Source organism: Mandrillus leucophaeus, unplaced genomic scaffold, assembly GCF_000951045.1.
Source record: "Mandrillus leucophaeus isolate KB7577 unplaced genomic scaffold, Mleu.le_1.0 Scaffold221, whole genome shotgun sequence".
Classification (NCBI taxonomy): domain Eukaryota; kingdom Metazoa; phylum Chordata; class Mammalia; order Primates; family Cercopithecidae; genus Mandrillus; species Mandrillus leucophaeus.
The window spans coordinates 2,142,952-2,170,557 of record NW_012102266.1 but is presented as its reverse complement, the minus strand read 5'-3'; the positions used below and the strand labels follow the sequence as shown (position 1 = coordinate 2,170,557).

Sequence of the window (27,606 nt, the reverse complement as noted above, 5' to 3'; positions counted from 1 at the left end):
AGTGCTTAGGAAAAATAGCAAGTTTTAAAAAGTATAGGAACAATATGAAGATTTAAATATTTTAAAAAGTAGTAAATTTTATATGTATGAATTCCTAAATGATAGAATACGTAGTAAAAATGAAACGAGAACGTGAAGAACATTGGAGGCTTTACTGTGTTTCTGATGTTTCTTAATGGGGTGGTAGATACATGAGTGTTTATTACTTTATACTTATTCCTTTTTGTATGTGAAATATTGAAATATTTCAGGTAGAATGCTACACTGGGTCATATGGTTATTTCTAGTGGGTAAATCTTGTTTCCTTCATATAATTTTTAGGAACATTCTGATAACCAATTTATAGAAGCAATACATTTTAGGAAGGAAATAAATGAAAATTTTTCTTTAGAGCAGTGGTTGTTAAACTTCAGCACGCATCAGAATCATCTAGTAGACTTGTTAAAACACAGATCGTTAGACCCCACCCCACAATTAATCAGATCTGGGGTGAGGGCCCAGCGTTTGCACTTCCAAGAGAATTTGAGGTGATATTGCTAATTTGGTTGAGGGACTATACTTTAAGAATCACTGCTCTAGGAAGTCCCAGTGGTATAAATGATTCTTTTGTAAATTTGGCAGGAGCTAGAATTCATCCTCCAAATTACTCTCATCCGCCTAATATATTTACTGCAGTGGGCCATGACAACTATATCAGTGTGGGGCAAAGTTTTAGGATAAATAGAAGAGTATTGTTTTGAGAAACATACTTAGGAGAGTGACTTTCTAGCAGAGCTGTCTGAGGAACTGTATGAAATATTATTACAAATAGGTGCCGGTTGCCTCCGTAGAACTAGTAACTGTAATTTTTAGTGTAAGTTGCTGCTGAGAGTATTTCTCTTTCCTTTCTACTGTTGGGAATTGTGTTACACAGAGTGTCAAATGTCTTTTAGTTGTTTATTACCTTTGTCAAAAGAATTTTTTACATTAATTTGTTTGTACAGTGACTTTTAGTGTAGTTGTAGAGCTGCTGTTTTTAGATGTTATTTGTTTTACTGGACTTACCCTCAATTTTTCTCTGTCGCCTCATCTTTCTAGTTACTAATTATAATCTTAAGCATCTATTTATCATTAAACCTGCGTGTAAGTATCCAGCTTCCACAACAAAACTTTTTTTTTTTTTTTGAGACAGAGTCTCACTCTGTCTCCCTGGCTGGAGTGCAGTAGCTATAGCTGACTGCAGCCTCCACCTCCTGGGCTCAAGTGATCCTTCCACCTCAGCCTCCTGAGTAGCTGGGACCATAGGCATGCACTACCATGCCTGACTGGTTTTTGTAGAGATAAGGTTTCACCATGTTGCTCAGCCTGGTCTTGAACTCTGAGCTTGAGCAATCCTCCTGTCTCAGCCTTTCACAGTGCTTGGATTATAGACGGGAGCATCCATGCCCAGCCTAATACTTCACTATTTTAAAGAAGAGACAATCTTATCACTAAATAGCTTGCTTAAAGACCTCTTTAAGCAAAGGACATTAGCACTGCTAATTTTCTTGTTTTGTATGTTTGTAATTTCCTTGTCCCTTTAAATTTTTTGTAAGGCAATAGCCACCTGATTAGCAACACAGTTTTAAACCTTCATATTTAAATAGCAAAACTAAATGCATTTTTTTTTGTCAGCAAATTTTGACTTAAGATGAACAGAAAACATTGCTAAAGATTTGAAGAAATAACACAGTGGGAATGTTGAAACTAGTGTAATAAGCTTCAAATGACTGCATTTTGCTAAATAAGTTTCAATTATGTAATCCATGAAGAACTCCTTTCCTATCACATAGTAAAGAAGTGTGTTCTGGAGAAGACATATTTTCGGTAGTAAATTACTCCTTTGATAAACATATTGTTATTTGGACACTGAAAACATTACCTCTGACTGAATAGCTACTTTGATTGGAATTTGCAAAGGATTTAGGGATAAGAATGATATATATGAAGTTTCAGTCATTCAGGGGAAAGTTATTGCAATAACAAAATTGAAAATATAAGTACACAGAGTACAGCAAGATGTTACTGTTAACTTTATAAAAATAAAACCTTTTAATTATTACAGGATTGTAACAAATTTCTGTGAGTGACCTGACAGTATTTTGTACCATTAAGAAGGTACTGGTTATCTTATGGCTTAGTTCTTTCAAAAGCTGTCAACCTAAAGATATTCTTGGTTTTCTTTTACTCCCCAATTCCTTCCCCGCCCCCAATTAAAAATATGCTGTGTGGTTAAGATAGTTTTAAAAAACTAAAATGAATATTTTTATCTGCCACTTCAAGTCAAAGGTGCTTTCAGTATTGAATGGGGGGAAAATTTACTTCTTGAAAGAAGTCTGTACATGGATGGAACACTTTGAAAACAGATGTAAGCTTTACAGAGTTAGGGATATTTCTTCTGTCCTAATTATCCCAAGTAGCAGGTCAACACTTGATAAATATTTGAATTAATTTTTTTAAAAAATGATATAAGTGGCCGGGCGCGGTGGCTCAAGCCTGTAATCCCAGCACTTTGGGAGGCCGAGGCGGGCGGATCACGAGGTCAGGAGATCGAGACCATCCTGGCTAACCCAGTGAAACCCCGTCTCTACTAAAAAATACAAAAAAAACTAGCCGGGCGAGGTGGCGGGCGCCTGTAGTCCCAGCTGCTCAGGAGGCTGAGGCAGGAGAATGGTGTAAACCCGGGAGGCGGAGCTTGCAGTGAGCTGAGATCCGGCCACTGCACTCCAGCCTGGGCGACAGAGTGAGACTCCATCTCAAAAAAAAAAAAAAAAATGATATAAGTATGTCACAAATAATCCTATGTGACCTCACACTATATATAAAAATTTAATCAGTGACATGAATCATGAGAGCAAAACCCATAAAACTCTTAGAAGAAAACATAGCAATAAGACTTCATGGCGTTGGATTTGTTAGTGAATTCTTAGATATGACACCAAAAGCATGAGCAACAAAAGGGACAGATAAAAAAATTCATTGCAGTGTTGTTTACAATAGCCAAAAGATAAAAGTGTCTCCCAACAGATGAATGGATAAACAAATGTGGTGTGTGTGTGTATGTATGTGTGTTGTGTGTATGTAATATGAAATATTATTCAGCCATAAAAAGGAACGAAGTTCTACAACATGAATTAACCTTGAAGACATTATGCCAAGGACGCATACTGTTATTTCACTCATACAATATCTAGAATAGGCAGATTCATAGAGACAGAAGTAGATATTACCAAGGGTTGGAGGGAGAAGGGGATGGGTAATTATTGATGGTTATAGAATTTCTGTTTGGGGTGATGAAAAATGTTTAGAAGTAGATAGTAGTGTTGATTATATAACATTGTGAATATAATTAATACTATTGAATTGTACATTTAAAAATGGTTAAAATGACAATTTTTTTATTCCTCTTTTTCTACAATAAAATACTAAAACGTGTGTGCACACAATCTTGGAAACAGAATTTTCTGATGTGTTTAGAAATCTTAGATTGAGTGGATTTTGGGGGATACCTTGGCCCTCTGTGTCTGCAGGTTTACATCTACAGATTCAACCAACCATGGCTTAAAATTATTTGAAAAAATAATAATACAACAATAAAAATAATACAAATTTTAAAATACAATAAAACTATATTGTATTAGCTATTATGAGTAATCTTGAGATGATTTAAAGAATAAGCAGGGATATGTGTAGGTTATATGCAAATACTATGCCATTTTATATAAGGGGCTTGAGCATTTGCAGATTTTGGTATCCAGGAAGGGCTGAAGGGAGACCCTGAAACCGATTCCCTATTGTTAAACATACTGAGTTGCAAATCCTGATTAGGTTGCAAGAAAAATTGATGGAACAACTGAGGAAGGAAATTAGCCGAATGTCAGCAAAAACTTTTGCATGATTGGTAGAACAAATTCAGATTTTAGTATTGATGTGATTCAGAACTGCATTCATTTGGACTTTTGTTTGTAGTTTTTAATGGTGTTATCAAAATATATAAATGAGAATACCACTGTATTATAATTTTTAAAATTATATTCTATTTCTCTTAGAAAAAATACGAAAATTTTGGTAGATCATAAAAGTACAAAAATGTACATTTAGAACTTTTCAAGTATTTTATTTTTAAATTATATTTTTGTGTATGTTTACTTATAAGTAATATCAGTGGAGTAGTAGATATAATTTATAAGTAAATATGCATATATGCAATGCTGAAGAATTTTTGCTAAGAGTGTCTATAGAAGCTGTCAATTTGGAGGACAGTTTTATCACTTCAGAAAATATTTTGTTGAAAATAATATATCTGTAAAGTTATATTGACCCTATATTTTAGGCTGCTGGTCTTGGTCGTATGAAGCCAAACACACTTGTCCTTGGATTTAAGAAAGATTGGTTGCAAGCAGATATGAGGGATGTGGATATGTATATAAACTTATTTCAGTAAGTATCTTTTTAATTCAATAATGTAGTTCATTTAGAAAATGTTAATTTTGAAAGCTTGCCCTAATTTTTGGAGCCTGTTTCTCACGTCTCTTCTAATGGAAATATAAGAACGAAAAGAATCACACAAATCATCTGGGTTTTAAATTGATAATCTATTAACAATTTTTTATTGATCTTTGTCTCTTTACATACATGCATATATACACACACACATACCTATGTATGTATATGTATACATGTATACACTCTGGCTTCTCATTTAAGTTTGTAAACTTTTTCCTATTCCTACAGCTGTTGCTGAGCAGAGTTCCCGAATGTTAGACCCATCACCTCCTAAACTATGTCATTATAATGTGCTGAGGAAGGGTATTTTATCCCTGTTTAGGCTTGTTCCCCTTCCAAACAAATTTTGCAGTTAATCATTTGGTTCATTCATTAAGTTATTTACATTTCTTTTATTTAAATGTACTTACATGTTTTGTTTTTCTGCCATCTTGAAGAGTTAAGTTTGAGTTCACTGTAACTTCTGTTTTTTGGGTTGTCTAGTGCAGCAGTCCCCAACCTTTCTGGCACCAGGAACCAGTTTCATGGAAAACGATTTTTCCACAGACATGGGTAGTGGTGGGGGCTGTGGTTTCAGGATGATTCAAGCGTATTACATTTATTGTGGACTTTATTATTACCTATTCACCATAATGTAGACTCAGTGGGAGTCCTGAGCTTGTTTTTCTGCAACTAGATAGTACCATCTGGGGGTGATGGGAGACAATTGATCATCAGGCATTAAATTTTCCTAAGGAGCGCACAGCTTAGATTCCTCACATGTGCAGTTCATAATAGGGTTTGCACTCCTTTGAGAGTCTGGTGCCGCTGCTGATCTGACAGGGGGTGTACCTCAGGTGGTAATGCTCACCTGCCCATGACTCACCTTCTGCTGTGTAGCCTGCCCAGTTCCTAACAGGCCCCACCCACCACTGGTCCATGACCCCACCCACCACTGGTCCATGGCCCGGGGATTGGGGACCCCTGGTCTAGTGTGTTCTTTTTTATTCTTTTGCTACTTTGTCTTTCTGGTTGTATTCTGTTTGTGGATTTTTGTGGATGTGTCTGTTGAGTGTAATCTACCACATGCTTTTTGAAACCGAGTTATTTAACAAAAAGAATAAAACGGTTTTTTTTGTTTTTGCCAGATTTTCTTCTTAATCTTGAAAAGTACTTGTTTTCCTACTATTCTAAGATTTGCCTAACCTGTTTATCTTGTTTATACTGAAGATAAGCATTCCCTCTCCACTATGCCATACTTGATTTGAGGAGTTTTTTTTTCTCATCCTAAGCACTGATGAAATAAAACTGTCCACTTCTTATAATTGTCCTTTAAAACAAACAAAACACTTTTATTTACAAAGTAACTTTAAGATTAAAGTTTAAGTCCTATTTTCTCTATGAATTTTGATCTGATCACCCTTTTTTCTCACTGGAGTCACTTCCTTGCTGGAACTCCTGTTGTATCTTTGGCTATAACCGCATATATTTGCCTGTCTCACATGTGATGGTTTTATTAGTGACATTTGAAAAGTCTTTGAGGAAACAGCTGGATCTCATACTCTACTTTTTAACGGATCTCTTTATATGGATTAGTAATATATATGGTAAACAAGATTTACCAACTAATTGTTAAATGCTTTTTGTAAAATTAAAACTCTGCTGATTTGTTGCATGTTGTCACTACTGTTGAGCTTTGGTTTTATTAACTTTTTTGTAAGCAAAACCTCGTTGTGGCTTTCTAATTCTGTATTCTGTATGTATAGGGATTAGGGACAGAAAGATTAATGTGGTCCATGAACCATGAAACCCATGAGCCGTGGGCTATGCTTTTTCTCTCTCAAGACCTAAGAGCAGTGAGATGAAGTAATTATCCTAAAAAATAGAAAAAGTGACATTTTTTACAAATTATTTCATACTCCTGTCACGTTATTAGGTGTAGTTGCTCATAATGGAACACTGGAAGGGGTCTTTCTGACTCTGACCTTCTAGGGATTAAAGTGAGTGAGTGTTCTGAACGTTGAGTATTACTCTGAACATGACTCCTGTACGTCAGGCAGCAGTTAAAGGATAGGTGAAATACCACTTTCTGATTTTAGAACCATGTAAATTAATAGCAGTTTCAAAGCAGTGACACTGCTTATTCTTTATCTTGTTGCACTTCCACTGATGTTTTAGCTGTGATTTTTTTTTTTTTTTTTTTTTTTTTTGAGGCGGAGTCTCGCTCTGTCGCCCAGGCTGGAGTGCAGTGGCCGGATCTCAGCTCACTGCAAGCTCTGCCTCCCGGGTTTACGCCATTCTCCTGCCTCAGCCTCCCGAGTAGCTGGGACTACAGGCGCCCGCCACCTCGCCCGGCTATTTTTTTGTATTTTTTAGTAGAGACGGGGTTTCACCATGTTAGCCAGGATGGTCTTGATCTCCTGACCTCGTGATCCGCCCGTCTCGGCCTCCCAAAGTGCTAGGATTACAGGCTTGAGCCACTGCGCCCGGCCTTAGCTGTGATTTTTAAATACCTTGTGCAATTTAGGTATGCTTTATATGTTGTTTTTATTAGTAGTATATAAGATCTGAAGCTGCAAATCAATTTTTATAGCTTATAACAAAAACATTTATTCGTTTTAATCCACAGTAAACTTGGGGAGCTATATTCCCTAGCTTTAAAGAAATTGATTTTGATTTAATCGATTAACCAATTTTTCAAATGTCTGTATTTTTTCCTCTAGTATTAATGAGATCTTTCAAGATACAGCTGAGAAAGATTAATTCCTTAAATTAATTCCTTAAACTCTGTTTTGCTTCTCTCAAAAACCATATCCATCTATCCATGCATCTACCTGTCTATATCATCTATCATATATCCATCTATTTAATATTGCCTGTTAAATTTCTTTCACCAGTGACTTTTTTAACTTTAGTTAGCTCATCTTAGGAATGTGGCCAGATTGTCTCTCCATGATTTAAAAACAAAAGACCTTTTATAACCATATATTATATCCTGAACACATTCTTCCATTTGTCAGTAAGATTAATAATTTGACCATTTTATTGGATTTTAGCCTTTTTAATTTCATATAGCTATATCTTAATATATCATTTTTAATATGTCTACAGTGAATACTTATTACTTGTGCAATGAAAAATATTAAAGATGAAAGTTAAACCTGTTACCACTATCAGAGAACAACATGATGCTTCGAAATTTAAAATTAATTCAGTAGATTTGAGAAAAACTTGGATTAAAATGAAGATTTATGCTCATAACTGAGATTCCAGGGTTTAAGTCTGGTTTTAAAGCTGTGTTTGAAATTTTAATGTATTTTCTGTGTGTATAGAATGCTCTCAATTATGTTTTTAAAAATGAAAGGGATCACGCCTGTAATCCCAGCACTTTGGGAGGATGAGGCAGGTGGATCACGAGGTCAGGAGTCTGGCCAATGTGGTGAAACCGTCTCTACTAAAAATACAAAAATTAGCCGGGCGTGGTGGTACGCATCTGTACTCCCAGCTACTTGGGAGGCTGAGGCAGAACAATTGCTTGAACACAGGAGGCAGAGGTTGCAGTGAGCCGAGATCACGCCACTGCACTCCAGCCTGGGTGACTGAGTGAGACTCTGTCTCAAAAAAAAAAAAAAAAGGGAGAGGTAAATATGTATTTGCAGATGTATGTAAAATCTTTGAACCACTGTTCAAATCAGTTTTGTAAAAATTTAAAAATTATGTTAAAATTCCCTCAGTCTTTTCAAAAAGAATTTCTTCATATCCTGGAACCTGCTATCATTCACAGTAGCATGTAGGTTTTTGTGTGTGTGTCTTCATGTATTTCTCTTGGTTTTAATGGTATAAGCCCAAATATAAATATAGCGGGATTCTGAAAGTAGTTTTTCTATAATTTAACTCAGAAGGATAAAAATACTGCTGCTGCTTTAAACCACTGCTGTAGGTATAATGTCAGTACTGCAAAGATCTGAAAAGTAGTTTTCAAGGGTATTACAGAAGAGAATGTTGTGGGATTTGAAACTAACATAACATATCTCAACAAGTGATTTAGTGATTTTCAAAGCATGTTTTAAAAATCAGACATTTAAAGCTGAAAGTAATTTTAGAGATCGTCTACTATTATCTTTATTTTATAGAGGATAACACAAATTTTTGTGGTTTTTTTTGTTGTTTTTGTTTGTTTGTTTGTTTTTAGTGATGCCTTTGACATACAATATGGAGTAGTGGTTATTCGCCTAAAAGAAGGTCTGGATATATCTCATCTTCAAGGACAAGGTAAATTTTGCTTGAAATAAGTTTCTTATTTAAAGAAAATAAACTACTTTGTTAGAAAATTGTATTCTCACGAACTCTTCATTACTTTTAATAATTATGTGTCATGGACTTATTATATGGCATTTTAAGATCACATCTGTTTGACTCCACTAAAGTTTGTGTTTTCTCTTTGTACCAACCTGGATGATGATTAGTGATTATTACTGGAGAGAATAAAATTCAATCCAAAGGATAAGCTTAAAAGAAGCAGACATTAGTTAGGTTTGTCTGTTGGCCAGGTTTTTTAAAGACATAAGTAAAATAGCCTGAGGAAAAATTTTTAAATGACTACTAAATCATTAGACATTTTCATATTTATAAAACTATGCTTTGTACAGTCATATTGATAGTAGAAGCCTAAACTTTGTCATAATGTTTTCTATCTTCAGCAGACCTAATGAATTTTTTTTAAAAAACATTTTTTAATTTAAAAATATTTATAGATTCACAAGAAGTTGCAAAAAAATAGTAGAGAGGTCCTCTGTACCCTTCATCCAGTTTCCCCCAATGGTAATATCTTGCCTTATCCTAAGGTACTGTATCCAAGCCAGGAAATTGACATTGGAACAATCCACAGACCTTTTTCATATTTCAGCAGTTTTACAACTCTTGTGTGTGATTGTGTAGTTGTGTGCCACTTACTATGTGTTCATTTGTGTAACCACCATTGCAATAAAGATACAGAACTGTTCTGTCACTACAGACATCTCCCTATGTGTTCCCCCTTTCTATGTACTTTTCTTGTCTCCCATCATTACTGTATAATTTTGACATGTCAGGAATAGTGTGTAAATAATATAGTGTGTAACTTTTAAAGCATTTTTGGAAGTGAAGATTAAAGCCTAAGTAAGGTATAATTACTGCTTTTGCCAACTTTATAAAAACTATGGCCAGGCACCATGGCCCATGCCTGTAATCCCAGCATGTTGGGAGGTTGAGGTGAGTGGATGACCAGAGATCAGAAGTTTGAGACCAGCCTGACCAGCATGGTGAAGCCACGTCTCTACTAAAAATTCAAAAATTAGCCAGGCATGCTTGTAATTCCAGATGTTCGGGAAGCAGAGGCAGGAGAATTGCTTGAACCCAGGAGGCAGAGGCTACAGTGAGCCAAGATTGCTCCATTGCACTCCAGCCTGGGCGACAAGAGCAAGACTCTGTCTCAAAACAAAACAAAGCAGGAAAAAAAAAAAAAAAAAACCAACTGTGAAGATTTTCTGGTAGTTTAAGAAATTATAAGCTTAAGAAAATTTACATATATAACATATTACCCCTAAGCCTAAATACTTAAGTATCTGCTTCTGTATTTAAATTGTTTTAATCTTCCCTCTCTTTACCCCTTTAAGGGCAGTCTGCAGTTTTGAAACACTTTGAGGTCTTTATCCATGTAACCAAATATGCATTTTCAGCAATCTGGAGTAGGTTTGGCAAATTATTCAATTATTTCTTGCTCTGCCAGAATTGAGGTTTAGAGTGCCTTATACCTGTTAACTCAACAGAAATAGTAGTGTTCCCTTTCACATATCACAGTTTGATGAATAAATTATATAGTTCTATCATTTACTGAAGTTTGAATGTGATTGAAACTTTTAAAAAGTATTTTCATGTATTTATAATCATTGTGAAATGTTTTTGAATACCTTATTATTCATCGTTAAGTTTTAAAACAGGAATTTGACTGGGCATAAGAATTAAGGGCATAGGCATTGGAGTCAGGCAAATCTGCTTTAAAAGTCTCAGCCTTTTCTGTTAGATGTTTTGTAGCCTAGGCAAATTTGGTGACTTCCAAGCCTCAGTTTCCTTATGTGTTAAAATGTGTTTACCTTACAGGTTGGTTGTTAAGATTAAAAAGGAGATTAAGGCCTGCGAGCTCTTAGCATAGTGCTGGCATGTAGTTTCTTTTGTTTCTCTTCATTTACACAAATAAATGATGAGGATTATGGACATACTATCAGTTTTATATTTGTCTTTGTGATACATATTTGTATGGTGGAAGTTAAATCTTTACTAACTCTGACAAAAAGAGAAAATGAAGAAAAACTACTTTAAAAGGAAGAAATGGTACTTTCACCATGGACTTAGGAAGACTGTATTCGGTGGTCTTGGTTTTATAGTAGTGGGTATAATTTTTCAGTATTGTCTGTCATCTTACATATCTATGGACAGTTGTTACATTTTACATTTTTTATGTAACTGATTTTGAGAGCAGAATTGATTCACATACTATGTATTACTGTCTACCAGATTCTACTGTTCTATGAATTGTACTCATTACTAATTCTCTAGCTCGTAATTCAAATACAGTTTATGTATCTGTATCCAAAATGCTTGGAACCTGAAGGGTTTCAGAATTTGGAGGGAGGAGGTTGATTTTGGAATGTTTGCATTACATGGTGCTTACCAGTTGAGCGTCTCTGGTTCAGAAATCCAAAATCTGAAATGCTCCATTGAGCATTTCCTTTGAGCATCATGTTAGGTATGTAAAAAGTTTCAGATTTTCAAATCAGAATATTCAACCTGTAACCTAGTTGTGGTTTACGTATTTAAATGAATAGTCATTTCAAACAGATTATCACAGTTGTTTAAATAAGAAGGCATTTATAACAAACTTATTTTTTCATAATAGTTTTATTACTAAACCATAATGCCTTATTTAACAGTTAAAATATGACTTAGATACTATTTTAAATAATTTTGTGTCTACAGAAGAATTACTGTCATCACAAGAGAAATCACCTGGCACCAAGGATGTGGTAGTAAGTGTGGAGTATAGTAAAAAATCCGATTTAGATACTTCCAAACCACTCAGTGAAAAACCGGTTACACAAAAAGGTAATTTTCATTCAAACAATAAGTCTTATTAATAGTAATGTTTTAATTTGGGAGAAATATTTTTAATTATATGTCTTATAAAAATAACCTGTTCTCAAACTTGTACTGGTCATTTCTTGCTGGTCAGGTAGAATTTATGGCTTTCAAAAATGGCAACAAAATGACTAGCTGTGTAAGGTAGTAGAGTAGATCATCAGACAGAAACCATGCCAGATATTTACTAATATGGCCTCTGTGTTTTTATTTATAGTTGCTTTAAATAAAACATTTTAATTTGAAGCATAGGTTAAGTCTAAATTTGGAAAGAACATGGTAATTTTAAAGTAACAAACTCATGAAACTTTCACATAATTTCATCCACAAATCTGTGTGTCATGTTTGAGAAGAAAAGAAGGATGACTTCCAAATCTTACTCTCCCACCCTCACTCTCCTACCTCTGTTCGGTCTAGTATCTCCATCTGTCCTATTCCTAGCTGACACGCAACAAGAAAAAAATCTGCACTGTAAATCATCAGACTATAACATACTTTTGATTCCTGCAAAGTATTTCCCATTCTTTTTCTGAAATTACAACCTTGGACCAATCATGTCTTTGTGCAGTTTATCTCTTCTATATTGTTTAGAAGCAGTAATGTTGCTTTTTATTTCTTTCCTTCTTATTTACCTTGTTGGCTTAGAGTATTAGTAAAGTTTAGTTCACACCCATTTTCCTTTTCGGTTCTTTGCTGGCTTGATTATAATTTATTTTGTTTTTCCTCAAAATTCTATAAACTGATTCTGATAACTGTTCTTATATTCCAGCATTTATTTTAGTTTGCAGTATACATTCTTTCATTTCCTCTTTTTTGTTTTTTTCTTTTGCTTCAAACATTCTTTTTCTACAGAATCTGTTGGGAATTAATAGGTGAAGTTTAATGGGAGGGTAAGAAGTAATACATATCAAGCATCTACTCCATGCACCCACATTATAGTGGATGTTACCCATATATTAGCTAATTAATATATGTTACAATCTTATGAAATCATTATTTTTATAGAACAGGAAAGTGGGTCAGTACATTTCTACTTACCTTTTTATTGTAAAAATCTAAATGCCTTTAACTTACTTTATAATTGTTAAATGTCAAGATTTCCTTGACATTTCTGAGCTCTTTTAAACAAATGCAGCATATCCATAGTTATATTTATAATTTTTATTATCAAAGACAAATGCCATTAAATATCTGCTTTATAAGAACAATATTGAATGCTATAAAATTAAATATAGTTGATTCTTTTTCCATTACAAGTTTAAGAAATTAGCGTTTGCTTTGTGTTTATTTTCTGTCAGTTATTCTCAAAGTCAGCAGCATAGATATTATAGAAAAGTTTATACATTTTAAAATCTTCAGAATTAGAGACATTACTGTGTAGTTATTATAAATCTACAGTATTTAGCTGTGTTTGTCTTGGTTATTGAAGCATACATCATGCAAAGAGTCGTAAAGAACACCCTTTAAATACTTTCTGCCAGGCCCAGAGCTCAGTGCATTAATACTTGCATTAGTATAACAAGCTTAAGAGGTAGGTACTAACACCTCTTTCTACAAATGAAAAAAGCAAGTTCAGTAACGAAAGCTCACTCAGCTAGTAAAATGAGTAGAGGGAAGATTGCAATCTTGCAGTCTAACTCCAGAGCCCATTGCAGTATACTCTCCTGTCCAAGTCTGGAGTTTTATATGCCGTAAACAAATATTTTAATACAAGCTTATATTAAGGGAACATGAGATTAGGAAAATTTTTAATGCCAGAAAAATATTTGTAGATATTTTTAAATATAAATGGATAAATATATGCACACATATATACATACACATATACATTTATATATTTGAGAAAAACACTCCTGTATAACCTGGCGTTTTATATAAAGCAAAAATACTTCTTTCTCTGATCAAATTTCTTAATATTTCAAGTGGTGATTAATTTTTTACAAACAACAAATATCCATTAAATGTTTCTAAAATTGCTCTTCAGTTATTTGCACAGTGATGCAGTGGCATGTTTAAAATTTATGTATTATCTGCAATATCAATGTTTAATGTCATTTATACTTTATAAGCCACAGTTCAACATCTCAAGTATGAAAGTGTAAAAATTTTAAAAATACGCTGAAATTTAAAAAATAATTTTACAGAAATTAGAGGTGTTAGTCATCCTGTAGGGGAGGGGTCTCAAATATGTGTGCTTTTTAGAAGCTTCAGCACTCAGTGCAGAAAATATTAATCTTCAGTCTTATTTTTCAGTGGACTGTTGCTTCCTACTATATTTTGTTTATAAATGTGCTCTAGTTGCATTTTTATCGTTTTATTAATACAAAGGCAATTAACATATTTTTGTGTTTTTTAAACATAATCTAGTTGAGGAAGAGGATGGCAAGACTGCAACTCAACCACTGTTGAAAAAAGGCAGGCATTTTTCATCATTTTATTTTAATCCCTTTTTCATACTGTAAACTCTTTAACTCCAGCCTTATTCCCTTCTTTTTTTTTTAACCTTGGTTTTTATTTTCATGGTGAGGTAATGTTACAGTTCTGTGAATGCAGATTAGAAAAAGTATTATTAGTCTAAAGAGGTAAGCCTTCCCAGGAAATGGAGTTATATCACAGACAAATTCTTTTCAATCATCGTAGCATTTCTGAAATATTCAGACCCAGACAGCCGGTATTACTTTTTTTTTTTAATTTAAACTGCATGGTTTAGATGATAAGTAGGGACACTGAAACAGGTTTTATTTGCAGTGTCACTTGCATTCTTTACCATCAGTTGTACCCAGCCAAGTCCTCAATTTTGATACTAATGTATTTTTCATTTCAAAAATTACAATATTTCTCACAGTCGTGCTGCGTTTGGGAGATACACAGTCATGTCAACATACATGAATTTTATGAGAAGGAGATAGAGGTGAGAGTTATGGAGCAGTGTGGTTTGGTAGCCATATTATTTCATCGTGCAAAATCATTTGTCATGTTTGCATATATCACAGCAGCATGAAAAGTGACATTCTGCAGAAGTAATCAGATGTCCTCATATGGATTTCTGCTTTTAAAATTTTGGTGTAGGAGTTTCATGGTAGTCATTTGCTTGCTCACGGAATCAATGCTGTTTTTTGTTTCATTTTGTTTTGTTTTAACTCCTGGGAATATAAATGGGAACTCCTTGGTGTACTGTTCTCAGGCCTGCAGCAGATGGGTGCCCTTCCAAGGAGCTCCCACCATCTTTCTGTGGTTCAGAGAAAGATGCGGTGGTTATATGGCTTTAGAATTGGGTTCCACCTATTGGGGACAAAACATAGGTAAAAATTAGAAGTCTTTCTTTAGACTAAGGTTTCACTGTGATCATTGTAAGAATGTGTTAGTATGTCTTCAACTCCCATCTTTCATTTTTATTACAGATAACAACTTTGTCTTTTAAAAAGTTGTGAGCTTTAAATTATTGAGATACCAGATTACCAAAGAAATAGTTTCACAGAACAGGTATAAACTTGATTTGTCCAGTTTGACTAAAACAGCTTTTCAAAACACAAAATCTAGCAGCTCAGTATAATTTTTTGACTGTTATTTATGATTCTCTTACATTCATTCAGAATGCTTGAAAATATTAGTAATTAGGCAGATAATTTGGATTGGTTTAGCTATTGTAAAGAGTTATTTCTCTCTAGCCATTTATAAAGTAAACTTTTATTATAAACAACTGAACGCTTATGGTAGATGCCATATACAATTGTCTGAATTGTCTGTAGTATAAACATCTGAATATAAAAAAATTAGGAAACGATAGGAATTCAGCAAAAGGGACTTTAATATTTACTTTGCTTACATTTTATTTTTTGCTTAATCCTTTAGAATCCAAAGGCCCTATTGTGCCTTTAAATGTAGCTGACCAAAAGCTTCTTGAAGCTAGTACACAGTTTCAGAAAAAACAAGGAAAGAATACTATTGATGTCTGGTGGCTTTTTGATGATGGAGGTAAGGTTGTTAATTTTTTTAAAAATGATTTTAAATTTAGTAAAATTGTGAAAATAGTAAGAAATGGCAGGCACTCTTTACCCGTGGACCCCATTCAAATTTTGCCAGCATTCCCAAAAGCAAAAGGATTCATTTCAGAATCAGGCACAGCATTTAGCAGTCTGGTCTTTTCAGTATCCCTAATGCGGAGGTTGTTCAGTAGTATTTCCTTGAGCTTCATGACCTTAACTTTTAATATTATGAACCGTTTTGTTGACTGTCACCCAATTTGAAGTGCTATTTTAATGTTTTATTTAATTAGTTTTTAGGTTGTCTATCTTTGGCAGAAATATTACAGAAGTGATGCTGTGCTCTTCTGTCTACATCTCATCAGGTGGCACAGGATGTTGATTTGTCCCGTCACTGATGAAATTAACCATTGAGTAATATATGATTTTTACCACGTTTATTCACTGAAAAGTTATCCTCCCCCCTCCCCACATTTATAATTACAGGTATTGGGGATGGCACAGAGGAATTACTCTGAGACTATGTAAATACACTATTCTTGCAGCCTTCGCCAGTATCTTTAGCATCCATTGATGTTTATTGTTGTTATTGTTGTGGTTGCCAAATGATGATGTTCCTATTCCATCGTTTCTTCCTCATTTATTAGTTGGCATTTTATTGTAAGGAAGAGCTTTCTCTTTATTTCTGTCAGTGTGGACTCATCAATTCCTATTTTATTGATATTCAGTGGGATATGTGTTAGACTATTCTTGTGTTGCTTTGAAGAAATACCTGAGACTGGGTAGTTTGTAAAGAAAAGAGGTTTAATTTGCTGACGATTCTGCAGGCCACACAAGCATGGTCCTGACATCACTTAGCTTCTGGAGAAGCCTCAGGGAGCTTTTACTTAAAGCAGAAGGCAAAGCAGGAACAGGCACAACACATGATGAAAGCAAGAGTGAGAGAGACACAGGAGACAGAGGTGCCACACACTTTTAAATGACCCGATCTCATGAGAACTATCACAAAGACAAGCACCAAACCTTGAGGGACCAACCCCCATGATCCAAACACCTCTCACTAAGCTCCACCTCCAGCACTGGGGATTAATTACAGTTCACTATGAGATTTCAGTAGGGGCTGATATCCAAACTATGCCAGAATATAATTTGTTACTTTCGTTTGTTTTGATGTTCCAATTGTCCCATATTTCGCCAGCACAGTCCTCCTTAGGCTGATTTCTTTCCATTTATCATGTCCCAGTCATTCTTTTGAGTTATTTTCCAACACAAGAAGATGTTCCAGGCTCAGTTTTATTGTTTTACACTTTCTCTTCATAGCCGTGAAAGTAACCCTTTATCCAAGGAATGCTGGTTCCTTTTACTGAATAACAGTGTTTAGAAACAAAGATCAGGGCATTGGATATGCTTGTGTCTACTAGAGTGTCACTGCTCCCAGGCCTTCTTGATGGACAGAGCCAGGAACTCCTTGTATATGTGTGTGTGGAGATATAAATGGAGATCAAAAACCAATTTCAGTCCAGCTTCTACCTTTTCATATTTCTAATTTCATTGTTAAACATGGCTCCTGCTAAGGTCAATAAATACACTATCCCATTTGGCTACCTTCCTTGAATGGGATCAGACTCCATTAGGAGTCCTTTCTTTCTCAGGTCTGCTAATGGCTTTTTGACTGAATTATCAAGGAAGGACAGAAATAATATTTTTGTTTTATATGGTGTTGTAGTAGACATGTTTTTCGAGGCTAAATTGATGTTCCTGATTAAGAAATTAGCATTTAGTAAATGATTCATTATATTTTTATAATTCAGGTTTGACCTTATTGATACCTTACCTTCTGACTACCAAGAAAAAATGGAAAGATTGTAAGATCAGAGTATTCATTGGTGGAAAAATAAACAGAATAGACCATGACCGGAGAGCGTAAGTTTATTTCACATTGAAGGGCATGCATCTAGTAGCACTTCATTGCTACGGTATAAATTTGATAGGATAAAAATTAGACAATCCAGAAAATGTCTATTATCTTGCTTTGTTCTTTACTGAAGTTAAAAATTTTAAATATAACCTTGTTGTCTTTAGTCTTCATGTTTAACTAGTAGATACTTAATTTTACTTAGATGTAATTTTTTTTAACATATTAGCATTTTAGAATGTCCTTCTTAAATACTTGTAACTTTAAAGTGCTAAGCAACATTTTTCTTTTAATCAGGGGAGAAAGTGCACAAACATTACCTACTTGTATATGGGATACATTTTGTTGTAGACTCTAGACAACAAAATGCAGGATGCGATTGTCATTCATCCAATTCTTTCGGAATATACTGTCACAATTATAGTTCTTGTTTCAGTATTTCTCTCCTGCTCTGTAAGTACTCATTTTGTCTTTGACCTGTAACATGTATATTGTACAGACTACATAATGTGCATAATCTTCAACCTAATTAATGTGTATATTGTACACATTATGGATCAAAGACATGGGTACTTAGAAGCATTGAAACCCAGTTTTATTTTTCAGAAAGCAGAGTTTTGACCATATAATTCCTCTACCCAAAATACTTTAACGACTTTCCTGCTACCTGCCATAGAAAATCTAATTGTTATAATGTAGCAGTCAAGGCCCTTGACAGTCTGTCCTCTCATTCCCTTTCTGTTCTTCTATTTCCCCCAGTATGCCTTATACTTCAGTACACTTTTCCATATGCTCTAAGCATGCATGTGACTTCAGGCTTTTACTCCTTTGCCTACTCTCATCTCTCTACTGTAAATAGCTCTTCACTTGCCTCTCCTTTTATCTCTTTAAATACTGCACTCTTTAAAACCTAGCTCAGTTCTTCATAGTGCCTTTCCTGTTTCCCCCGCCTTACCCCCAGATCTAGTTGTTATGTTTCTTTCCGGAATCACAATGTACTTTATACCTTTCACTCATCACATTCTGGCAGGTATTATATTTATTTTCTTATTTAAGTTTTGTGGGCCCTGTTATGTTTAGCATGTTTTATAGTAGGCACTTAATTGATAGGTCCTGGAATTCAGCTAGGTGTTTACTCATTTCAAATAGTGAATTATGCAAGAAATGCTAATAATAAATTTAATAATCAAACCTGTAGCAAATCTTTTTTCTCATATCTCAATTTAAAAACATTTTCATTACAAATAAAATTGCATTTTTTTGGTATATATGTGCACTTCAACTGTTCTATTGTTGCCACCAATGTTTCATTGCCAGCTATGCCTTCAGAAAGGTATTTACTGAAAAATCAGGCTTGTTGATGCTCCTTTTCTATGTCCTGTTCCAGTTCCCTCCTCCCCCAAAATGCTATGAACTTAATCTGCCATCAACTATATCTTCAGTATGGCCCACAGGTCATATTTGGGCCCTGAGATAAGCATTCTTCTTGGATGGAAGAATAATCCAAAAATAAATATTTGTCTACTAGTTTTTATTGAAATTTATGTACTTATCAATATAGTTTGACTAAACTTAAGAAACATTAGCTGCCATTTAAATTTAATTATTAATGTCTCTTTGTCCATTACTCAGTACTAAGGAGAGATACAGAGAAAGTAAAATACTCAGTGATTGATTACTCAGAAAGTAAAGTACTCAGTGAATTTAAGTCTGCTTTGTGAATGAATGGTGTGAATTAATTCAAATGGACATTGTTTAGCACATGATAGACTGACTTTTTCTATAAATTATGCTTTTCAGATATATGGATTCAGCCCAATATAGAATGAAAATACTTGTATCGTAATTCTATTTATTTTTGTTGTAGGATGGCTACTTTGCTTAGCAAGTTCCGAATAGACTTTTCTGACATTATGGTCCTAGGAGATATCAATACCAAACCAAAGAAAGAAAAGTAAGTTACTCTACAAGTTTCTGATCCTTTTATAGATGGCCTACTCAGACAGATTCAACTTAATTAAAACCCAGAGATTTATTTTCCTGCTGTTAGTTACATGTGAAGTCAATATTTTAAAAATCTAGCATTAATAGTTGGTATGCATATATCAGATATTAAAGAAAGTCTAAAGAGTTTTCAATATTCAGAGAGGATTTAAATTACAGCTTTACATGTGATTTCTGAAAGGTGGTTCATTTCCATTGCCCCTGCCTGCAGTCGTTGTAACCACTCAGTCCCTGCTCTACATACCTATTACTTTCCACTGTTTTGTTTTATTGCTAAAATAGGAAAATCTAAACATTTGCCTACAATAGTTGCATTCAGAGTTCTTCTAGGAAAGACTTTGGAATATTCCGCCTTAAAATGGTATATACAGGTTGTTATAATGATATTTGTATTTATTTTACCTGATATAATTTTAATTCTTAGATTAATGTTGAATCAATACAAAGCTGATGTAAAGAATTCCTTTTAGATAGGAAATAGTAAGGTAAAATTTGTAAGTGAGATTGCTTTTATTGTAAAACTGTGTACTGGGTGCTTCATACTAGATTTGATACTGAAAAATACGTTTTTCATGTTCATAGAGGATTAGAATGCCATTCATGTTATTTTATTGGTAAGTATATGGATGTAGAAATTAATTTTTCATTTCCTTAAATTTTTAGTGTCTGCCCTTTTCCCCTTCAAAATGTTCTACTACATTTTTTTACACTACTTTTTATTCATTGATAACTGGGAAAGCCTTTGGGTGTTTTAGAGCAGAGTAGTAACACAATTTGACTTATTGCTCAAAGGGATCATTTTGGCTACTATGGTAAAATATATTTAGGTTGAGAGAAAATGGCCATAGGGGGAGGAGGGGTAGATACAGGGAGATCAGCTTTAGCAGTTAAAAATGCAATTTTATTACAGGTTGGAGATTCCTTATCCCAAATGCTTGGGATCAACCAAAAGTGTTTCAGATTTCAGATTTTTTTTTTAAATTTTGAAACATTTTCATTATACATGCTGGTTTAGAATCCCTAATCCAAAAATCAGAAATTCAGAATATTTCACTGAGCATTTCCATTAGACATCATATTGGTGCTTAGAAAGTTTTAGATTTTGAAGCAGTTTGGATTTCAGATTAGGGATGCACAATCTGTATTGTCCATATGGGTTCTAATTTTCTCATCAGTTTGAGAGACTAGAAATGGCTGTTTTTGAAATAAATTGCCAAAGTGATTATTATGGTTGGGGTATGGAGAGGAGCTAAATGAGAGGCACTAACTTTGCAAGTTATAGTTTAATATTTAAGATCTTTCTGTTATGTAACTTAAAATAAGATGAGTTGTGAGAATTCTTTGTTTTTTAAAGTATTATAGCTTTTGAGGAAATGATTGAGCCATACAGACTTCATGAAGATGATAAAGAGCAAGATATTGCAGATAAAATGAAAGAAGATGAACCATGGCGAATAACAGATAATGAGCTTGAACTTTATAAGACCAAGGTATTCTTTCACTTCTGCTTTATTTTCATTGATTTTTTATATAATAAAAGACATGAAAACCAAGAACTTCAAATTTGATATAGGAGGGGTCAATTGTATAAATGAACTCTAAAATAGATTTGAGGTTAGCAGAAAGCATTTAAAAAAAAAAAAAAAAAACAGATTTTTATTACACTAAAATTCATTTCCATTTCTTTTTGTCTCCTTATAGTTTTATGAACCATACTAAATTCTTATTTCCAAATGGTCTAGGAATGACTTTGTCCTGTTTCATTTCAGACCTACCGGCAGATCAGGTTAAATGAATTATTAAAGGAACATTCAAGCACAGCTAATATTATTGTCATGTAAGTAGTAAGTAATATCTTTATAAAGATTTTCTTGCTAATTTCTGATAATATGCTTTGAATTAATTTCTGTTCCAGCTACATATCTATATAACACCCATATTGACTTAGTTGTTGTAAGGAGGAAAAAACAAACTTGTAAAAATATACTATGCTTTAAGCATATGGAGATAGACTAACCTTAAGCTTATATGAATCCCAAGTAATTTTTTTATCGTAATTGGAACCTTTTGTTTACACTTCTCACCTTTTCAAAATTCCTTATCTTTGTAAACACTACAGCATAGCCATTAAGTATGTGTGGATAGGAGGGTCCTATGTTAAAATTTGGACCCCAGACAGCTTCCTCTTGAAAATAACCCAAAAAATGTTACTTGGCAGATTAAACTTGAATAGTGATTCCTGTCTGGATTCCCATTCTTATGTTTTCCACACACAAATTTTACATACCGACACATCGTCCTTGAGTTAAATACAGATGTAAATGCCTGCTTTGGCTCTTCCTCTACTGAACTAGGTTAGCTAGATATTCTTTGAACCCACATTTTCTCAGTTCTGGAACATGTGTCCTTAGATAGGAAAGCTCAGGCCTCTCCCCCACAAAAAAAGCCAAATAATGAAAAAAACTATCAAAAGATTGTTAGTTTAACAACAAGCATTTAATAAATCAGAAAGTTTCAAGTTTTGCTGATGATAAATACCTGTAATGGAAAAGACACTAAAACACAGAAATTTAGAGAAAAACTTACAAAGCAGCTGGTCACTGCTACCACCATCCATAAATAGAAATTAAAACTGAGATAAGAAGATAAAAATTGCATTTATCCATATATAGCTTCTGTTTTCTAAATTTGGATAGTAAACATACCTTTCACCTAAAAGAATTCTATTCTTATTAAAGAAGGGGAAATCTAGGGTTTAGTGTTATATCTCAGAGATACTGTGGTTTATAGAAATATTTACTGTTCTTATGAACAAATTCTTAAAAATCTTTGTTGAAAGATTATAGTCTTTTATATACACATGTACGATGGTGGTACCATAAGATTGTAATACCATATGTTAAGCTGGGCACGATGGTGTGCACCTGTAGTGTCAGCTACTTGGGAGACTGAGGTGGGAGGATTGCTTGAGACCTGAAGTTTTGAGTCCAGCCTGGACAATGTATTAAGACCCATCTCTCTTAAAAACAAAAAAACCGTATTTTTACTGTATCTTTTCTATATTTAGCTATGCAAATGCTTACCATCATGTTACAGTTGCCTATGGTATTCCCTACAGTAACATACTGCACAGGTTTGTAGCCTAGGAGCAAGTGTCGTATAGCCTAGATGTGTAGTAGGCTATACCGTCTTGGTTTGTGTAAGTACTCCTATGATGTTTTCATGAGGGCAAAATTGCCTGACAATAATAAGTTCTAAGAAATGAGTCACTATCGCTAAGCAACACAACTGTGGTTGTTATTCTATATGCAGAATTCTCCTGCACTCAGAAATATTCTGTAATTATAGTAATTTATAGTAACTTATTGTAATCTACTTTATAATTTTTGCTACATTTTATTCTGTCAACGCATTGCTCAGGTTTTTTTTCTCTTTTTGATACCAGGAGTCTCCCAGTTGCACGAAAAGGTGCTGTGTCCAGTGCTCTCTACATGGCATGGTTAGAAGCTCTATCTAAGGACCTACCACCAATCCTCCTAGTTCGTGGGAATCATCAGAGTGTCCTTACCTTCTACTCATAAATGTTCTATACAGTGGACAGCCCTCCAGAATGGTACTTCAGTGCCTAGTGTAGTAACTGAAATCTTCAATGACACATTAACATCACAATGGCGAATAGTGACTTTTCTCTCATGATTTCATTAATTTGAAAGCACACAGGAAAGTTGCTCCATTGATAAGTGTATGGAGACTTCGGTTTTAGTCAATTCCATATCTCAATCTTAATGAATGGTGATTCTTCTCTGTTGAACTGAAGTTTGTGAGAGTAGTTTTCCTTTGCTACTTGAATAGCAATAAAAGCGTGTTAACTTTTTGATTGATGAAAGAAGTACAAAAAGCCTTTAGCCTTGAGGTGCCTTCTGAAATTAACCAAATTTCATCCATATATCCTCTTTTATAAATTTATAGAATGTCAAACTTTGCCTTCAACTGTTGTTTTTATTTCTAGTCTCTTCCACTTTAAAACAAAATGAACACTGCTTGTCTTCTTCCATTGACCATTTAGTGTTGAGTACTGTATGTGTTTTGTTAATTTTATAAAGGTATCTGTTAGATATTAAAGGTGAGAATTAGGGCAGGTTAATGAAAAATGGGGAAGGGGAAATGGTAACCAAAAAGTGACCCCATGGTACGGTTTATATGAGTATATGTTAATACAGAGCTAGGAAAAAAAAGCCCCCCAAATGCCTTTGTAACCCCTCTGATTGGCTATTATTACTATATTATTATTTCTTGAAACCTTAGGGAAGATTAAAGATTCATCCCATACTTCTCTATACCATGCCTAAAAACGTCATTCTTTAAACAAAAATACTCAAGATCATTTATATTTATTTGGAGAGAAAACTGTCCTAATTTAGAATTTCCCTCAAATCTGAGGGACTTTTAAGAAATGCTAACAGATTTTATGGAGGGAATTTAGACAAAGCAATGTCATTTAATAGAATATTTCAATATTTAAGTGGAATTTCAGTATACTGTACTATCCTTTATAAGTCATTAAAATAATGTTTCATCAAATGGTTAAATGGACCACTGGTTTCTTAGAGAAATGTTTTTAGGCTTAATTCATTCATTATTCAATTGTCAAGTACACTTAGTCTTAATACACTCAGGTTTGAACAGATTATTCTGAACATTAAAATTTAATCCATTCTTAATACTTTAAAACTTTTGTGTTAAGAAAAACTGCCAGTTTGTGCTTTTGAAATGTCTGTTTTGACATCAGTCTACTAGTACAATTTTGACAGTGCATCTGTACTGTTACTAAAAGCTTTATATAAAATTATTAATGTGAAGTTTTTCATTTATAATTCAAGGAAGGATTTCCTGAAAACATTTCAAGGGATGTCTACATATTTGTATGTGTGTGTGTATATATGTATATGCATACACAGATGCATATGTGTATATATAATGAAATTTATGTTGCTGGTATTTTGCATTTTAAAGTGATCAAGATTCATTAGGCAAACTTTTGTTTAAGTAAACAAGTTCAAAATCAGATTAACAGATACAGGTTTCATAGAGAACAAAGGTGATCATTTGAAGGGCATGCTGTAATTTCACACAATTTTCCAGTTCAAAAATGGAGAATACTTTGCCTAAAGTACTGTTAAGTGGGTCAATTGATAAAAGTTTCTGTGGTAGAAAATTTATGCAGGTTTTCATGAATCTTTTTTTTTTTTTTTTTTTCGGAGTCTCGCTCTGTTGCCATGCTGGAATGCAGTAACGTGATCTGAGCTCACTGCAACCTCCGCCTCTCCAGTTCAAGCAATGCTCCTGCCTTAGCCTCCCTAGTAGCTGGGACTACAGGTGCACGCCACCATGCCCAGCTAATTTTTGTATTTTGAGTAGAGACGGGGTTTCACATTATTGACTAGGATGGTCTCTATCTCTTGACCTTGTGATCTGCCCGCCTCGGCCTCCCAGAGTGCTGGGATTACAGGCATGAGCCACTGCGCCCGGCTGGTTTTCATGAATCTTGATAGACATCTATAACGTTATTTTCAGTGGTGTGCAGCATTTTTGCTGCATGAGTATGAGCTAGGTATAGAGATCTGATAACTTGAATTCAGAATATTAAGAAAATGAAGTAACTGATTTTCTTAAGAGAAAATTCTACATTTTAACTCACAGCATTGTTCCATTGCAGGTTTTGCAATGTTTGTTTGGGGGTAAAGACAGTAGAAATATTATTCAACAATAACGTGTGAACTTTAAAAATGGATAATAGGGCATGGACTGAGTGCTGCTATCTTGAAATGTGCACAGGTACACTTACTTCTTTTTTAAGTTTTTCCCATTCAGGAAAACAACATTGTGATCTGTACTACAGGAACCAAATGTCATGCGTCATACATGTGTGTATAAAGTACATAAAATGTATCTAAATATTCATAATGTGGGGTGGGTAATACTGTCTGTGAAATAATGTAAGAAGCTTTTCACTTAAAAAAATGCATTACTTTCACTTAACACTAGACATCAGGTCGAAAATTTGCAAGATTGTTATAGTACTTATTTCAGCAATTTTTAGAGATACTAGCTAGTGTTGAAGCTAAAAATAGCTTTATTTATGCTGAATTTTGATTTTTGTGCGAAATTTTTTTAGTTCTAATCATTGGTGATAGCTTGGAGATAAATAATTATGCCATGGCATTTGACAGTTCATTATTCCTATAAATAAGAATTCAGTGAGTTTAAAGAGAATGGTGGTGTTAAGCTGATTATTAACAGTTACTGAAATCAACTATTTATTTGTTACATTATTCCATTTGTATTTTAGGTTTCCTTTTACATTCTTTTTATATGCATTCTGACATTACATATTTTTTAAGACTATGGAAATAATTTAAAGATTTGAGCTCTGGTGGATGATTATCTGCTAAGTTTGAAAATGTAATATTTTGATAATACTGTACTATAACTGTCACACAAATGCTTTTCTAATGTTTTAACCTTGAGTATTGCAGTTGCTGCTTTGTACAGAGGTTACTGCAATAAAGGAAGTGGATTCATTCAACCTATTTAATGTCCATTCTTATATTTTATCTATAAGTTTTTGCCAGCTTTGTGGTTTTGTGTCATTTAGATAACTATTGCTTCATTCATTTCTGAATTTTTAAAATAGCTTTTACCTTAATATTCATGCCCTGGAAAAGTCGTTCACTATTCCTAAACCTTTGCAGTAATCACTGTTGATACTTACAGTATGACTGAACCATCTGAGCTGCAGCTCATTATGGGTTTTTTTAAGTGACCTGGCTTTTCTAATTCTGCTTTATCTTTGAGCCAAATCTCTCATTTGTCAATGAGGAAACTAGAAGATTAAAAGCGATTCATAATCCCTAAATATCATCTGATTCTTTCCTTCTGAAGATTTTTATCTAAGCTCATTTAGAGTTTTAGAAAGCATTTTCATTTTCTCATTTGAACATGACTGTAGATGTGGTATATATGCAGGACAGCTGTTTCTTTCTTCTAGTCTTGAGAAAGCAGCTTGGAGCAGTTTAGGGAGTTTTCCAAGGTCATGTGGTAAATCAAGGAAGGTTGTTGGTCTAGAGCCCAGGTCTTTCATCCCCGGGAATTCCTTCATTATGCATTCACTGCTGGCTGATCCATAAGACAGATGGCTGGGATAGATTGGTCGTTTCCAAATTACTCACCCCTGTCCGCCGAGTAAATGTGTGTTCAGGTAACGCAAATTATAGTTAGAAATATAGGTTGGCTACAGGCTGTCTTACTAGGTTCAAAACAAAATGTAAACATCCATTTTTTTGTTTGTCGTCTTCCTTATTCTCAAGCCACTATTCAGGCCACTGTTCACTTATTTGGAAAGCTAAAAGATAATTTAAAGGCAACTATGTATGTGACATTTTCTAATATCAGACCATCCAACAGTTTTTAAAACAAGAACATCATTCATCTTTGAGCCAGCAGGTTTCTGCTGTTCATTCACCAGGAAGAAAAGATAAATCCATTTGGTATGCTTCCCTCTTTATGTTTATGTACCTATAGGAAGTTTGTAGGGCCAGAGAAAATAGATGGTAGTTTAATGTTTAACTTTTGGGGAAAGATGGTACAAGTTCTAGGATATGCTCAATAGAAAGTACTATTTAGTTTATCTAGTTCAGATAATAAATAGTGTTGGTGGGTTAACCAACTTGACATACTTTTTTTGGTAGTACTCGAATACCTAAGGATTTAAGTCTCATTGTCTTGTATGGAATCTGCTGGTAACGGTGATGGACCTGTTTTACTTACGTGATGGGCATTTAACATAGTCTGTTAAATGATAGCATTAAGAACCTCAGCCCATTTTTTTTCTCCTTACCCTTTTGTTTCAGACAAGGTAAAAGTTTGAAACTATTAGGGAAAATGTGAATGCCTTTGCATTTGTCCCCTCCTGCTGTGCAGCCTGCCTTGTGGCTGCTGTCCTCACAGATCAGGAACTCATTCCCCAAA

At 34.1% G+C, this 27,606-nt stretch overlaps 1 protein-coding gene across 1 annotated transcript in view; it reads left to right on the top strand.

The window, feature by feature from the left end:
• The window catches only part of SLC12A2 (solute carrier family 12 (sodium/potassium/chloride transporter), member 2), a 117,919-nt gene extending 91,751 nt beyond the window's left edge, over positions 1 to 26,168 (top strand). Inside the window, exons 19-28 of the mRNA XM_011981217.1 lie at positions 4,352 to 4,458; positions 8,696 to 8,775; positions 11,518 to 11,643; positions 14,044 to 14,091; positions 15,529 to 15,651; positions 17,471 to 17,582; positions 19,442 to 19,528; positions 20,933 to 21,068; positions 21,348 to 21,415; positions 23,024 to 26,168. Of these exons, the coding sequence (XP_011836607.1) occupies positions 4,352 to 4,458; positions 8,696 to 8,775; positions 11,518 to 11,643; positions 14,044 to 14,091; positions 15,529 to 15,651; positions 17,471 to 17,582; positions 19,442 to 19,528; positions 20,933 to 21,068; positions 21,348 to 21,415; positions 23,024 to 23,159 (1,023 nt within the window). The 3' untranslated portion in view covers positions 23,160 to 26,168. The remainder of the gene's footprint in view (positions 1 to 4,351; positions 4,459 to 8,695; positions 8,776 to 11,517; positions 11,644 to 14,043; positions 14,092 to 15,528; positions 15,652 to 17,470; positions 17,583 to 19,441; positions 19,529 to 20,932; positions 21,069 to 21,347; positions 21,416 to 23,023) is intronic.
• Positions 26,169 to 27,606: the final 1,438 nt, after the last annotated feature.